Genomic DNA, 15,569 nt, shown 5'->3' with positions numbered 1-15,569 from the left:
CTGCAGCCGGCCGGGCCGGTTCCCCTTGCAAAAAAGGGCACGAATCTGCAGCGGTGGAATTCAGAGTGCCCGTCATAATCTAATGGGAAGGACGCCGAACGTGACACTGATATTCCTCCGAAGCTGCCACGCATAGAAAAACGGAAAACGGTCAGGCATCTCGAAGCAGGAGCAGGCCACCACCACCTGACCGCCATCATCGGCACGACGGCGCCCCCTCGGTGCGCGCCGGGCCGGCGCGATCGGCGCCTGCGGGCATCACATCACTGATCGCACCCTCCCGGCTCCCCTGCTGCCGCTGCTGCTGCGGATCGCGCTGGAAAAAGCCTGGTGCAGATCGGCACCACCGCGTTCGAATCGGCCAGTGCCATCGGTCCATGATCCGTCCACGTGACCTCACCGAACCCAACCAACGATCGGGAGGCAGCCGCCTCGGCGGCCTCGACCTCGCGAGCATGACGACGCGGGGCACGCGCCTGCTGCCCATGAACACACGCGCTCTCTGGAGGCTCGAGTCGCCAGCGCTTCAGGCTTTCGGCTCCACGAGCAGCAGCCACGAAGCTGCGCGAGATCCTCGGCGATCAATCTGGGCATCTGGTCTTTAGTCTCGGCACTATTCGGAGATGAGAGATCGGCAGAACTGAAATGATCCTCGGTGATCAATCTGGCCTTCAGTCTCCGAACTATTCAGAGATGAAAGATCAGCGCAACTAATTCCTCGGTGATCAATCTGGCCTTCAGTATCCGAACTATACAGAGATGAAAGATCGGCGCAACTGATATGATCCTCAGTGATCAATGTGGCCTTCAGTCTCGGAACTGTAACAGAGATGAGAGAAACCGGCACAACTTACATGAAAATGCAAGCTCATAAACAGAGAGTGACACTTGACAAATTTCTTAAGTATCTATCTTTCAGCAACTAGTGCCCTCGCTCCAACTCTGAATTCTATGATTACACAGAAAATGGAGCGCCCTAAAACGTAGCATTGCTATATTTCATAAACCACATTTCTATGTACAGATCCCATCCAAAGGTCTCGCAAAATTTGATCGAGTTTGCTGGGTTCCGATGGTTTGTTCGGGAAATCAGAAGGCTGGGCTGAGGATGTTGAGGAGGGAGACTCTGGTGTTGACGAGGGCTCTGAACACCTTCTCGCCGCTGCTCTCCACGTCCGCGATGCACCGTCCCAGGTTGTCGAGCCGCTCGAACGCCGTCTTCCGCTCCAGCTCATCCGGGTCCACGGCGGCGTCCAGCTGGGACCGCGCCTCGGCCGCGGCGCCGCGGCCATCATCGGCGTGCTGCTGCCTGTTGGCGGACCGGCGTTTGGCGCGCGACATCCACCGCATGAGGTCGGCGACCCACCAAATGCGCGGCATGGGGGAGGCCGGCCTGGTGGTGACGACCACGTGCCTGGGCGTGGCGGACGGCGTGCCGCCGCCGAACCTGGCGGGCGAGGGCATCCAGCACGGCGGGGCCTCGACCTCGACGCGCGCCGTGGCGGCGGCGACGGAGAGGCAGGACACGCCGGAGAAGACCGCGGCGGAGGCCGAGGCGACGGCGGCGGCCGCGTCGACGACGGCGGCCGCGATGGCCGCGGCGTCGGCGGGGAGGTCGGCGGGCGCGGGGGGCGGCGCCTTGGCGGCCACGGCGCGCGCCGCGGAGGCGATCCGCGGGAGGTCGCGGCCGGACCGCCGCAGCGCGCGCGCCGCCGACGCGAGGCGGGCGGGCTCCTCCCGGCGCAACGCGGCGCGGGCCTCGGCCTGGAGTGCGGCGAGCGCGACGAGCGCGGCGCGGAAGCTGCCGTGCGCGTCGGCGAGGCGGAGGAAGTCGTCCAGCAGCCGCTCGGCGAGCGGGGAGCGGGCGAGGCGGCGCAGCGGATCCTGCGCCTGCGGGTGGTGCAGCAGGTCGGAGAGCGAGACGAGCACCCGCCCGAGCCGCTCCGCGCCCTCGGCCACGGCCTCCGCGGAGGCCCGCGACGCCAGGCGGGCCACCAGCGCCCGCAGGTCGGCGACGTCGTCGTCGAGCTGGAGCACCAGCGGGTGGAACCGGCACGGCAGGCTCGCGGACCGGGCGCGGTACGCCGCGGACTTGCCGCTGGCGGCGGCGCTGGCCCCCGCGGGCGGCGTGGGGGACTTGGGCGCCGGGAAGGAGATCGTGCGGCGGAACCCGGCCACCATCCTGACGCTCGATCGATGGATTCCGCTTCCACCCCGGCGATCGATGATGCGATGGCTACGCGCGGACGGACGGCGCAGCGGCGGGGCGCGGTTTTAAAGGGAAGCCGAAGTGGGATTCGGGGGATGGGATGGAACGCTCGAGGAAGCCGTCAGCCGTGAGACCGGAGGCAGCGAGGCATGGATCGGCCCGGCCGCACGGGCCACGCGTATAAAAGGGGGCAGCAGGATGGAGCGCGGCGGCGAGGGTGAACCGGTCAGGGTTTCTGGAGGCCGGACCAATTCTCATTCTTCCACGACGCCGCCGCCACGCCAGTCACGCTCGGCACGGCAAGCGTGCCAGCTCGGTGGCGGCGGGTGGCCGAGGCCTTCCGCTTCGGGGTGGGGGTGGGGCCCGGCTGCCAGTGGTGCGGGTCAAAAAGACACTGTTTTGTACTGTAGCATGGGTACTGTAGCAATCAATCCTGTCCATCCATCTCAGATCGGACGGCCCACAGAGACTCAAAAGTCACAGGAACAGTGCAAGTCAGGGAATCCCGATTGGGGCGGGTGGGGGTTGGTCCGTTCCGTGCCGTGAGCCTTTTCCGTGCTCCGTGACGAGCGGAGCGGGGTGGGCCGCTGCTGGTGGAGGGAATTCTGTCTGTGGGGATCTTTATTCGAAAAAAAAACTGTGGGTCACGTGGACTGGCTCGTGGGGCCTCGGGTTCGCTCGGTTCTCCAATTCCTGGGGGAGGCCGGGCCCGGCCGCATCTTTTCCGAACGCCAGCGCCAACCGCAGCTGATGCGCCCTTCAAAAAAAAAAAAAACCGCAGCTGATGCGCCGCCCGAGTCTCGACGGCGATCCCGAGTGCGTGCACGGTCGCATGAACACTGCGCTATCGGACGTGACAGGCTCTAACTCTCGTGGCTGCAGCTCGTCTACACATGTTGGCATGCTGCCAAGGGAGGTGTGCTTGGAGCCACGTCGACCGACCGACGGCGACGTGGGTGATCGGTCGTTCCACGCGCGACTGGACTGCCCGGCGGCGGCGGCGGCGGCGGCGGCAGGAGCTAAAGCTTCCTCGGCGTCCCTTAGCCGCCGACACTGGCTGGCTTCAATAGACTGTTTCGAGTCCCGCCTCGACCTGAACGACGGACGGTTCAGAGTTCAGACATGAGACTGAAAGAAAGGGTGAAACCCCAGCCACGGGTTCGCCCACTAGGCCACAACTTCCGCCGCCAGGGCCAAGTTCAGTGCATCCATCCTGCTCTGTGAGACTGTGACTGTGAGTTTTGGGAGGACGGGATTTTCTCACGGACCCGCGCGTACATCCGGCGACAGAGCTCGGCGTTCACCGCTCCTGCTGCTCGCACGGGCCAACACGTGCAGAAGTTATTGGCACACCTCACTGATCCCGACACACGCTACACAGGTTGGGCGCCTGTTGCCTTCTGGAAGGGCAAAAAAATCGCAGAACACGCCGCGACTAGAATTTTCTAGTGGTGCGCATGAATGCCAGCAGCCTTAGAAATGAGGAAGAAGATTAAGACATGTGATGCGATTAGTCCCTTAGACGACGGTCTGGATAAGGTACGGTGTACCTAACCTCTTGATGTCACGATTTGCATGCATGGATTTCAGCCCGGTGGTTAACAACCACAGCTTAATTCTACAACTTGGAGATCTCTGCAACTTGCATTGCCACCATCCTGGCCAGACAAAACAACGGGGCCCTCTCGAAACATTCCACGGCCTGTAGCGCGAAAAAAAAGAAAAGAAAAAAGGGAAAAGAAATAAGATGCGAACTCGTGCAACTGGAGAACGGGCTGAGATACAGTACTCTGTCGATTTCAGATGTAGTACGAATAAAAAATATCTCGAGACTACCCGGCATTTGAAAAAGGAACGGCGTTAGTTTTAATTCCCTCGTGATTTATATGTAGCTTTGTCTCCGAAGGGATTTGGCAAATCAAAGGCTTATTAGCAGGCTGATACCCGGTCAGCTGCGGGGTTTGTCCGTAATTCGATCAAATTCGGCGGATTTCGGCAGCCGAGCATCCCCGAGTGGTCAATTCAGAGCTGTTTGTTGAGACTTGAGACCATGACTTTCTGCAAAGCCTGCGTCTCTAACCTCACTTAGCAGGCATCCCCAAGTGGACTTCGTCTAACTGAAAGTCATGGGCTTTGATCAGGACCGGCCGGTAAGCAGCCTATGTAGCGCGAGAATTCGACACACTATCTTCTGTCTGTTTGTTTAAGACGAACGTGCCTCTCCTTTTAAGAAGAAAAAAATATACAGTCGGACAAGTTTGCTTACGTTTGTATGTTTGACATGCAATGAGAACAAGATCCGTTGAAGAGTTCTTGAGGTGCGAGTTGAGAGTTGAAACATCTGATCTCTCCGATGTCGTCGACCGATCTCTGAATTAATCTTACTATAAGAATTATTAGGTGGGCGAATGCAATCAAGAGTAAAGTAATGGATGGCTGTGCACGTAGCTAGCAGGTCACGATTATTCTCGTAATATTCTTGCAAAAAACGAGTTGAATGTATTGGGACAGTGTTACCTACTGTCTACTGACATGCTGACCGTATGCTGCAATGTTTAATGGGGGGAATGGCACCGTGTTGTGTTGTCGGGACTAGATGACTTGGAGGCTTGCCAACTACCGGACCCGGTGCAACCTGGATCGAGATGACAAAAATACAGGCGCTAAAAGCAAAAGAAAGGGGGGGGGGGGGGGGGGAGCAGTTGAAGGCTAGGAGCCTAGGAGCAGACAAGAGTGAACCGTCAAGTTTCTGAACTACATGCAGTGAGTAAAGAAACACTGCTGCTATTTCCCCCGTATGGCTTTCGGCATTTTTTTTCTTTTCCAAAGCACGGTAAGCCTGACAGCCGTCGAAAGAGAACAAAAGGGTGAAAGAAATCGCCCGAAAAAATAAAGGAAAAAAACTAAAACTATCAACCCACGCAGGGGTACCTAAAACAACAGCGGTTTACTGACCAAGTGACGAAAACATTGGCCATGATCCAACGGAGATTCAACTACTTGCACACAGCCACTAAAACAGGTGAAAGAAAAGCTGAGGTTATTACTAGGCAAACCAGGCAACCAGCCGTTGCCGCACTGTATTGCAGTATACCATTCCGTATAATCTGCACCCACTTCTGTCGCTGTCGGTGATTTAGATTCATGCTGGAGGGTGCTCCGATTGCGTTATTTCCAAGGGATAAGTCTATTTTACAACCTCGAACTAGTCCAGAAGTCCGTTTTTCAACCTCCTACTACGAAACCGGGTAACTTACACCCTCGAACTGTCAAAACCATCTGAATCACCCCCTCAAGCACTGTAGCAAGCTGTTTTGAAGGTGGTTTTGCACACGTGGCACGCGGGGCCCACAAGTCAGTCCACGGCGGCACCTCCCTCATTTCTTCCCTCTCAATGACAAGTGGGTCCCACTGGCACCTCCTCCTCCCTCCCTTCCTCAGCCATGGAGGCGTAGGCCGAGCTCACCCCGCCGCCCCACTCGCCGACGGCCCCCCGGCACCTCGCACCCCAGCGGTGCGGGCCCGTCGCCTCCTCTCCCTCTCCACCAGCGGCGGCCCCCGCGCGCGCCGCCTCCGCCTCCTCCGCGGCCTCCTCCCTCGTCTCCCTCACGCCCGCTCCTTCTGTCGCACTGCCGCCCACTCCCTCCGCTCGCACAGCCGCCCGCTCCCTCCGCCGCCGCCCGCTCCATCGCACCGCTGCCCACTCCCTCCGCCACCGCCGCCACCCGCTCGCACGCCATGGGCACCGTGTTCCTCGTCGCCGACGGCCCCCCGGCGGCCTCGCGTCCCGACCGCTACGCCCTCAAGGCCTTCGACAAGCGCTCCGCCAAGCCCGACGCCGACCGCCGCGCGCGGTGGGAGATCAACGTGCTCTCCCGCCTCGCGCACCCGCACCTCCCGTCCCTCCTCGGCTTCACCGAGACGGACGACCTCCTCGCCTGGGCCGTCCCCTACTGCTCCGGCGGCGACCTCAACGAGCTCCGGTACTCGCTCCCCGACCGCATCTTCTCCCCCGCCGCCATACGCTTCTACATTGCCGAGATCGTCTCCGCGATCGCCGAGCTCCACGCCGCCGGCGTCGTGTACCGCGACCTCAAGCCGGAGAACGTGCTCCTCCGCGCCGACGGCCACGTCATCCTCACCGACTTTGACCTCTCCCGCCTCCTGCACCACAGGCCCACGTCCGCGTCCTCGTCGCCCTCGCCGCCTCCGCCGCCGTCGCACCGCGGCCACAACCGCCGGGCGCGCGTCGCCGCCCGCAGCGACTCCCTTGTCGGCCAGGCCAAGTCCAGGCCCCCTCAGCCGTGGTCCGCGCCGTCGCCGTCGCCGCGCCAGCAGCTCCAGAACCTGGTCCGGTACCTGATGGGGAGCGACGGAGCCCTGGCCAAGAAGACCAAGTCGGCGCGGGCGCTGGGAGCGCGGCGGCCAAGGAGGGGGCGGCGCGGGTGCTCTGCAAGCGGCGGCGGAGGAGGGAGCGGGCGGCGGTGCGACGGAGCGGGCGGCGGCGGAGGGAGCGGGCGGCGATGCGAGCGGAGGGGCAGGCAGAAAGGAGGAGGGAGTGGGTCCCACCTGGCAGTGTGGAACGGTGTGATGACGTGTACTGCCATGTGGTCCCATGATGCCACGTCACAAAACAGCCATAGGAAACCGCTTGCTACAGTACTTAGGGTTGTATTTTGGACGGTTTTGATAGTTCGAGGACCTTGGTTACCCGGTTTCGTAGTAGGAGGTTGAAAAACGGACTTCTGGACTAGTTCGAGGTTGTAAAATAGACTTATCCCTATTTCCAAATACTCCACCAAAATTATATCATTAAGCGAACTGTGAAAAAGATAAGCAGTACTGGCAAGTCCTTTGATGGCGGCTTCACATATCTTGAATTCTTGATCCGAAAAGAGAGAGAACTGGATCAACTGGAACCCTACGAGGCTGCATTATCATAATGTTAGATGACCAGTACAATATCTTTTGATCAGTTCATGAAGCATGCAGGGTCCAGCACAACCACCGGAGGCAAAACTTTGGAGCAGGTGAACCGGAGCTCATGTCTCTCATCAGTTTCATCACAATGCAAGGACGCACGTCACTGTTCAGTCTCTTCTTGGACAACACTACCACATGGGGAAATGCATCTAGCCTCGGTGCAAGATGATGGCCCGGTGGATCAGAACTTCACAGGGTTCCGATCGTTAGGCATATAGCAGCTGTCCTCTTCTGCCGCAACTGTGCAAGTTGCGCATTCCTTTGTCATAGCAAGGGACAAACAGAAAGTGGAACTGGGAAAGAAATCCCAATATGAGTTGGCGCTCGACTCAAACTGCAACCAACTCCACTGTTGAGGCCGTGTCCTGTACCTGGGGAGGTAAGCCTAGTACAAGTACCTTACGCACTAGTGAATGGTGGCCAGCCGCCCAGCATTAACATCACAAAAACGTTAGCATCCCAGTGATAAGGACTTTTGGAAAAAGTAGCTAGATTTGCTACTCGCGTGTTTTGGAGACATCGCCAAAGAATCCTTCGCCACGAGAAGGCACGACATGATGTGCGAGCACGTGCCTGGGGCGTGGTGTTGAACAGCTGCCCACAGTTATAGGCAGGTTTTAGGACTGCAAGAACTGCAAAAGGCGCATAAATTATATACAAATGGAAAGTGGCTCCTGCCAAGAGAAATGACAGATGAGTTGCGAAATGCAGAGCTGGAGAAGAGATGCGTGGAGCGTGGTGCGAACCCAGAGCTGGAGCCGGAACATCGAAGAGCCATGGATTCCGGTAGTTTGATGGACGAGTCTCAGACGACACGGCGAGAAGCTGCTTCACTGTGCAAGGGACGTCCTCACCACCTTGCTGGGTATCATTTTCAGAAACCTTTCATTCTGAACCCATCTGGGTGGTGTATTCAGGTCGGTCAGCAGTCACCATTTCATTACAAGTTCCCCCGCTAGCCGGTGTTGAATACTTGGAACCTGGAAGCAGAAGCCACGGGTGCCGGAGGGAGAGAGATGCTGCTTCCTGCGGGATCGAGCAGGGATCTAGGCTGTCCTAGAGACCAGTCAGTCATTAACTTTTGAGCAAGAATGCCTGCGAACCATAGAAACTGTTTCTTCTTAGACACACTCATAAACCACCCTGATCAGCGAACATACCATTCTCATGAAAATAAACGATTTGAGTCTAGCCCTGGCATCTTTCGATGCTTAAAGCCTTATACAATCATCATCTGAAAATGCCAAAACAAATTGGCTTTAGAAGATAATCAAAAGGAACTATTCAAATTATACCCCACATATCGGTAAAAAATCACAAAAACAAAACTATTAAGGTAAAATTTGCAAATACCAGACGGTGGTGGTGAGTAAAGCAAACAAGAACGGCTCATGTCGTAGACTAAATTCTGAAACTACCAGCCACACCTCGAATGTACATTTTTGACACGAGTACAATTCTATCTGTCCTGAACCTATTTGAAAGAAAGGTCATACAGAATTACAGATGAACTCTGAGCAGCTGAAGATGTACAAATGACTATGCACAAATAATGAACTCCTGGGAGCACCTAACGGTTGCAGGTCACTAAAATTTGCTTCCATTAGCGAACTGTTGAACAAAGAACTGTGGATCTGGCTAAATGGGCAGAATTCTATGGCACAGCCTATCAGCAGCATCGGCAGCAAATGACATCTCGGAATGTGTAACGAGCAGCTCTAGCTTCCAGCTCCTCAGTTGGGGGCAAAGCTTCTAAAATATATCCTTTCTGGCTAGAACAGCAGAAGTCGTACAGATTTCTGCATATGCCTTTACTGAATGGATGAACTCTTTCAGGTACTCCCCTGCAAGTGGTACAGGCTCGTTACACCACTCTGCTATTATTTCAATGATAAAAAATATATATACTGATGACAAAACAAGTTGTTTCTATAGTGGCATACCTTAAGTAGGATATGCGCTTCCTTCTAGCAACTTCGTAGGTTGTTTGATTTGTTAGAGCAATGTACCTGCAAAATGTATCAGGCGAACGAGCATTCATATACAAAGTGTTATTGATTTGGGGTTCATGAGCTACATAACATGTTGTGAAAAGTATATAAGCTTCTAGTTTTGAAGATGTGTAGCTTTGATGCTTTTAAAAAAATGGTTATCCAGGAATAAGTGGAACTGTTGGATGTCAGTTTTATTGCTGGCTTGTAATTTATGTGCCTGTGGGTTTTCCCCCCTGTGTTTGTCACTTTTACTTGTATCACAAGTAGTTGTTCTTGACCTCCTGACTCAAGGAAAAAAAATGTAACGTTGAAGCTGCTCTTGGACATTTAGTTAAAAACAATTAAAAGACTATTGACTGTCGGACACATCAGACATGGAGAAAACTTACGTATGAAACCCCAATAACAGCAGTAGGAATATAAGGATAAAGATCAACACTGCCAGCAATATTACACCAACAAAGTCCTTCCACCTGTAACCATGATGAAAATGGCACTTATTTAAAACAAAAGAACAAAGCCTTGATGCTGTGAAAGCAAAAATTTCTCAACATATGAACAGCCTATAAAATTTTGAAGAGTATTAAATATAACATAACATACCAGGCCTTGTCCACATCTAAACGTAATGACTCAATGTAGAGAGCAGCAGTCCAGATACACAGAATTGTTTCTTCAAATATGTACCACCTAGGAAAAGTTTGTTATACAACTGTAAGACAAAAGTGAAGGCTAAACAATAGTATCATACTGTAATTGCACAGCACAACGATAAACAATACTAGCATTGTAATGTGTAATCCAATAAAGTTGTAGTTAGGTTAGGTTTGCACATCATTCAACACAGAACATTGTCCAATGTCTTCTGACCAGGTTCACATGCCACAAAGTTTCACATTTTTAAGCAGACAAAAGGAAAACTGAAAATATCACAAAAAAGAGGGGCTGTCGATTCTCAAGCGCTCAGTTGCATACAAGTGCTATCTGTCTATTGGCACACAACATAAATGGTCCATAATATTGGCCTTACTTTCTGTCGCAAAAAGGGGATATATCTGTGGACACAGTAAGGTTCAGAATGATCATCGATCAGTGCACCCCCCCCCCCCATCCCCAACACACACACACACAATAAAAAAAAGTACTGAAGCACAGCATACACAACTACCGTGCAAGTGAATGGAACATATAGGGAAAGAGAAGGAAACATTGTGAACTCACCAAAAACGGCAATGGTTCTTTTTGCCAATGCATGTTCCAAGCCATATGCAGTGATGATCGAATTGAAGGACACATTTATCGCAGTCATGGCAGTGCCTGGTACGAGGTGGCTGCAAAAGATGTTGGTAGCAAAACTTGAACATTGACTATTGACTATCCGCAGCAACAAATCATGGGAAATTTTCTGGGGATATAATAGTCGAAACAAGCATAACACAGTGGCAGTTTGGAATAGCAGCTCTGAACAAATAAGATGGAAAAAGTTCACTACATAAAAGTGAAGTCCTGTGAACGGCCACATTGGTAATCAGTTATAAACTGGTGAATCCTCATTCCTCAACAAAGCGCTAAGTTTTAGAGGATTCCCTATGCGCAATAACCTTCACAATCAGATGGATCTTTGAATGTCATAAGCTGACAAAGAAACAACTAGTCACGCAAGGATGCGAAGAGCAAAACTTTTCACCTTAGCTATACCAACAAATATAATCAAATACGAGTATGTACAATTTCATTTTCAGAAATTTGACACAGAAGATTTGATCAGACTCAGTAAATTTTGAAGAAGGTTATATTGAACAGACAACTACTCTTAAAATGTTGTCAAACTGATTTGTGCATAACTTGAAGAAAAAATGGCTCCCCTGCGACCAACTCAATTTGTGAATAATACAAGTATACCAATACCCACTTGCATGTCAAAATTGTAGAACATTCAGCACTTAACTTTTGAGAATAAAAGAATACCTGAACGACCCTGCAGTAAGTGCAAGTCCAATCCCTAAAAGACAATGAATAGATTTTAAACATATTACTGTGTGGCAAATACAAGAAAGCTAAAACGAGAAAACAAATATTAGAAATATACAGCACCACTTCAGAAGATATTGTTGCCTCAGATGAAAAGAAAGAATTTCTCAACAGTCACCTTACCTGCAGCTTGACCCTGGAGGATATAGATCCATAACCATCTGTGCCCATGATGAAGTAGGAGTCATCGTGGTAAGTTTCTGTAGCTGAGCACGGCTCGTTGGGGAACTTATGTTTCCATTTCTTGAATTTGACTGCCTTTTCTTAATCATCAAATAGAGAGCAAAAGAAAGTATAAATATCAATGCAAGCCTCCCGCATGTTTTTCCGATGCAAAAGAGATCAAATTACCAGATGCAATGCTATGGTACTAAAGACATTACTTTGAAAGAGTGGCAGTATTGACAAAGGTCGCATGCATCGTTGAACCAGCTCTCATTACATCGACAACATACCTGATGACACAGGAGCACATAAAACATAGAGTTAAACACCTCCTTAACCGTCATATTATTCCATGAGTGGAGGACGAGGACAAAGTCTATGAAATGGAAATTACCCTGGAGATGAGCCAGCTGTGTAGAAGTACTGCACTAACGTGAGCAGAACAAGCACTCCATACACCCCTATATACCTGAAATGAAAAGAGCTTTGTGTAAGATAAAAGAATGTAAAAACACTTGGTTCAGACAGAGCAGGGAAATCCACTTCACATTTTGCCAAAAATTCAGGAGTCAAAACAAAACTTGCAGACCTGAATAGGAGCACTAATGCTACATACTGCACAGAGATGGAAAACTACTATTAAACAAGTGTAAGCAAGGAATTTTAAGCAGAACAGACAGAATGACACTTGCACGAGTAGCAACACGATGTGCAATTATTATTCAATATAAAAATGCCTCTAAGAAGGTCATGTTCTCACGGTCATGCAGATTCATGTGAAGTCATCTTAGATCAATGATCAGATGCCAAAAAAATACTTGCCTAAACACCCCAAAAGCTATTTCCCCCTCAAATCAGGTAAGTTTAGAATCTATTGAAAGCAGTTATACTAGTGCTAGGCAACTAAAACCATGTATAGAGATGTGACAACCTAGAGCTAGAATAGAACCATGCTTCTCCACACCAAGCAAAAAGCGACATGGCATCCTAATATAGGCTCGAGCCGAGCAAACATGAGGAAATTCAGAAGATATCGAGTGCAAATCACCACGGCTCCTCATGGATTCGCCGGCCGAGAGTCGGATCGAGGACGAAGACGGCGCCGACGAAGAGCACGTGCATCAGGAGCACCATGAATCTGAGTCCCACCGACGACCTCCTCGCTGAGCAGAAGAGAATCCCCCCAGACGCCCAGATCAAAACCCCCCGTGAGCACAAGGTCGCGCCGAAATCGAGCCTGATAGTCGCTGAATTTTGAGCCAGCGCGAACGAAATCAACGCCACGGGCAGCGTACCTCGATCGGAGAAGACGCGGGTGCCGATCTCGGCGGCGGAGGAGGACGCCATTGACGCCGTCTCCGTCGCCGTCGCATCCGACGGCGGGGGTCGGGTCGGAGGAGGGGCCCGGGGAAGGGGAGGGTCACCGGCGCCGCGCGGCTCTGGGGCGTCGGAAGCGACGACTTCGGTAGAAGAAGCGGGGCGAGGGAGATCCGTCCCGGCGGGACCTACCTGGCAGCGGTGGGTGGGGCCCGTCTGCAAGTGAGAGCAACAGATTCAGGTCCGGGGCCGGGGGCCGGGGGCCGGGGCCGGGGCCCGGGCTGGATTTGTTGCGCTCCTGCGCACCTCAGCACCTGTGTGGCTGTGTGGCAATTTAAGTTCCAGTCCTGATAAGACTATTCTCAGTGCTAGATTTTATTGTGCGATTTCATAGAGTATTATGTCATCTAAGTACATTTAAGATCGTGAATGAAACAAGGTCCTCCAATACAAATTTTCATTTCACGATTTCATAAACTAGCCATAGCATTTAATTATGAGGAATGTGATTGGGCACAAGTGCATGAAATGAAACTCTATTGCCCCCAATGCAAGTGTCAACAAGTTTCATAGTCTTGAAATAGTGTATGTACAGTTTCATCGTGATGAAACTCCTTACCTCTCTTCTTTCATAATTATTTTGTCATGTCATCACAATTGCTGACATGTCAGTATTATGTCATCTAAGTACATTTAAGATCGTGAATGAAACAAGGTCCTCCAATACAAATTTTCATTTCACGATTTCATAAACTAGCCATAGCATTTAATTATGAGGCATGTGATTGGGCACAAGTGCATGAAATGAAACTCTATTGCCCCCAATGCAAGTGTCAACAAGTTTCATAGTCTTGAAATAGTGTATGTACAGTTTCATCGTGATGAAACTCCTTACCTCTCTTCTTTCATAATTATTTTGTCATGTCATCACAATTGCTGACATGTCACTGTATTTAATGTGCATGGAACCTCTATGAAATTTGCATTGGAATTAGCTTAAAATAAAATAAAATAAAATTAAGTTCCAGTTGACAGTTTGATTACAGGTCAGACAACACATGTCGTGATTCATGCGCCTGAAGGATTGCGGCTATCCGTATCCAAAATTACGACATGCATATAAATGAATACGGAAGACATGGATAAACATCTAGAGAGGCATCCATCCAAAAGATAAAGAAAGGTGACAATAATTTCCGGATGGTTACTTTTCAAAACAAAAATTCGGGATGGTTACTGTTCCGACGAATCATGGAGGTCGGAGAGGCGGGGGAGCTGTGACCAGAACTCAGAAGAAAACCGAAAAGTCCAAATTAACGTCGAACCACCCCTTTCTTTAATTTGCTGCCTACGTGTGGTCGTTGATGTGATCTTGGCAACAAGGAAACCTTTCCGGTGTAAAAGAAGCTTCTTTCAGTTGATAAGAGCATCTCCAGCCCTGGTCCTCAAATGAAACCCCTATTTCTCCATTTGAGAGGTGGCCTGCAAATTTTGAGGGCTCAAATATGAGCCTAACTCTAACGGGCCGGCCTGCAAATGCCTCACCCAGCCCAGCTCCTCTCAAGATTAGCTCGAGTTCGTGCAGTTGTCCGCCGCCTGCTCCGTCCACGCCACCGACCGCTTCTTCGTGCTGCCGCCACCGCTGCAGACGTAGGTGAGATCGACGGCAAGCGCGCGAGGTTCCCTACTTCCTCCTCCGAAGCCGTCGGCGAGGGATGCCTCAGCGCGCTCCCCGAGCCCGGCGAGGGCGACGGGAAGGGAGCCGGAGCGGACAAAGTGGCCGCCGCGCGGACCAGCGTCCTCTACCGCCACTGGTGCCATGTCTGGGCGCTCCTCCCGGAGCTCAGCTTCACCTTCGACTCCATGCCCGACCTCCTTGACGACGCCCTCCCCGCACACGAGGTGGATCTCCTAGCGTCCATGGCGTCCGTCCTGGCGCTGGCTCTCGGCGGCGGCGTCGCTCTTTTGGCATTCGGCTTCTGAGCCGGGAGGTCTAGTCATCCGCTCAGCCGGAGGTGCCACCACCCCTCCTCCTCGTCATTCGCTTGTGCAGCAAGAAGGTGAATCCTCTTTCGCCATGGCTGCTGAAAGTACAAAGAACCAAAGAGGTGCTTGGTCTCATGAAGAAAACACCAAATTTAGGATGGCTCATAGAATTCAAGTGTAGAAGAATTAAACTGACAAGTTTTGGCTACACATCTGAAGCATCCCCTCATAAGAGGTGACTTAAATGTGATACAAATATCAGTCCCAGAAGGTTGATAACACATTTATTCAACAGATGGTACAGTCACCGTACAAACCGCCGAGGAGGTGGACACTCAATACAAACGATAATAAGTAGTAAAACAGCTACGGTGATACACCAAAGCACGACCCAGACGGTCTCCAGCTCGGGCTCAGAGTGATGCGCTAGCAGAAACATCTTGCAGAGGACCAACACCACAGGCAAAGTTGGGCGCGGACGCAACCTCTACTCAACGTCTTCAACAACGAAATCCGGATCTTCTTCTGAAGAAAAACCACAAATATATATCGGGTGAGTATGAAGTACTCAACAAGTCCAACCCCATCCACGGAGGGGGTATCACAGATATGCACAGGATAAATCAAGGATAAGGCTGATGTTTATTTGCAGTAAAGTTAGATTTTACACATGCAGGGGTTTATTTTTTAAAAGAGTTTTCTTAAAGCCGTTTTTTGCTTAACCGAACAATGAGTGGGGTTGATCCTACACCAAGGATCCAAGTTTTAATACTACCGGACTCCCCATGCACAGTAGCTCACGGCATACTGCCGGACACCTTCCAAAAACAACTCACACCACGAAAACATCCCTCCCGAAAGTCTAGTTGTGGGACCAAATCGTA

General features: G+C 51.8%; 3 protein-coding genes across 3 annotated transcripts; 1 reads left to right on the top strand and 2 right to left on the bottom strand.

Moving 5' to 3' along the window:
- Nucleotides 1–831: 831 nt before the first annotated feature.
- LOC120712179 (antifreeze protein Maxi-like) lies at nucleotides 832–2,455 on the bottom strand. Its single transcript, XM_039997898.1, has one exon. It carries the CDS (start codon nucleotides 2,179–2,181, stop codon nucleotides 1,090–1,092), a length of 1,092 nt encoding a protein of 363 aa, XP_039853832.1. The 5' UTR covers nucleotides 2,182–2,455; the 3' UTR covers nucleotides 832–1,089.
- A 3,492-nt stretch (nucleotides 2,456–5,947) lies between these two features.
- LOC120655845 (serine/threonine-protein kinase UCN-like) lies at nucleotides 5,948–7,192 on the top strand. Its single transcript, XM_039933814.1, has 2 exons — nucleotides 5,948–6,654; nucleotides 7,186–7,192. The coding sequence occupies exons 1-2, from the start codon at nucleotides 5,948–5,950 to the stop codon at nucleotides 7,190–7,192; spliced, it is 714 nt and encodes a 237-aa protein (XP_039789748.1).
- A 1,253-nt stretch (nucleotides 7,193–8,445) lies between these two features.
- On the bottom strand, nucleotides 8,446–12,858 carry LOC120712170 (protein S-acyltransferase 10-like). Its single transcript, XM_039997888.1, has 11 exons — nucleotides 12,678–12,858; nucleotides 12,431–12,545; nucleotides 11,777–11,851; nucleotides 11,601–11,672; nucleotides 11,341–11,475; nucleotides 11,155–11,188; nucleotides 10,408–10,517; nucleotides 9,790–9,876; nucleotides 9,576–9,659; nucleotides 9,136–9,201; nucleotides 8,446–9,036 (listed from the first exon to the last, which is right to left on the bottom strand). Exons 1-11 carry the CDS (start codon nucleotides 12,727–12,729, stop codon nucleotides 8,862–8,864), a joined length of 1,005 nt encoding a protein of 334 aa, XP_039853822.1. The 5' UTR covers nucleotides 12,730–12,858; the 3' UTR covers nucleotides 8,446–8,861.
- Between the last annotated feature and the right edge of the window lie 2,711 nt (nucleotides 12,859–15,569).

The sequence above is a fragment of the Panicum virgatum genome, chromosome 1K (assembly GCF_016808335.1).
Source record: "Panicum virgatum strain AP13 chromosome 1K, P.virgatum_v5, whole genome shotgun sequence".
Taxonomy (NCBI): domain Eukaryota; kingdom Viridiplantae; phylum Streptophyta; class Magnoliopsida; order Poales; family Poaceae; genus Panicum; species Panicum virgatum.
This window is presented reverse-complemented; position numbering and strand designations above follow the sequence as displayed.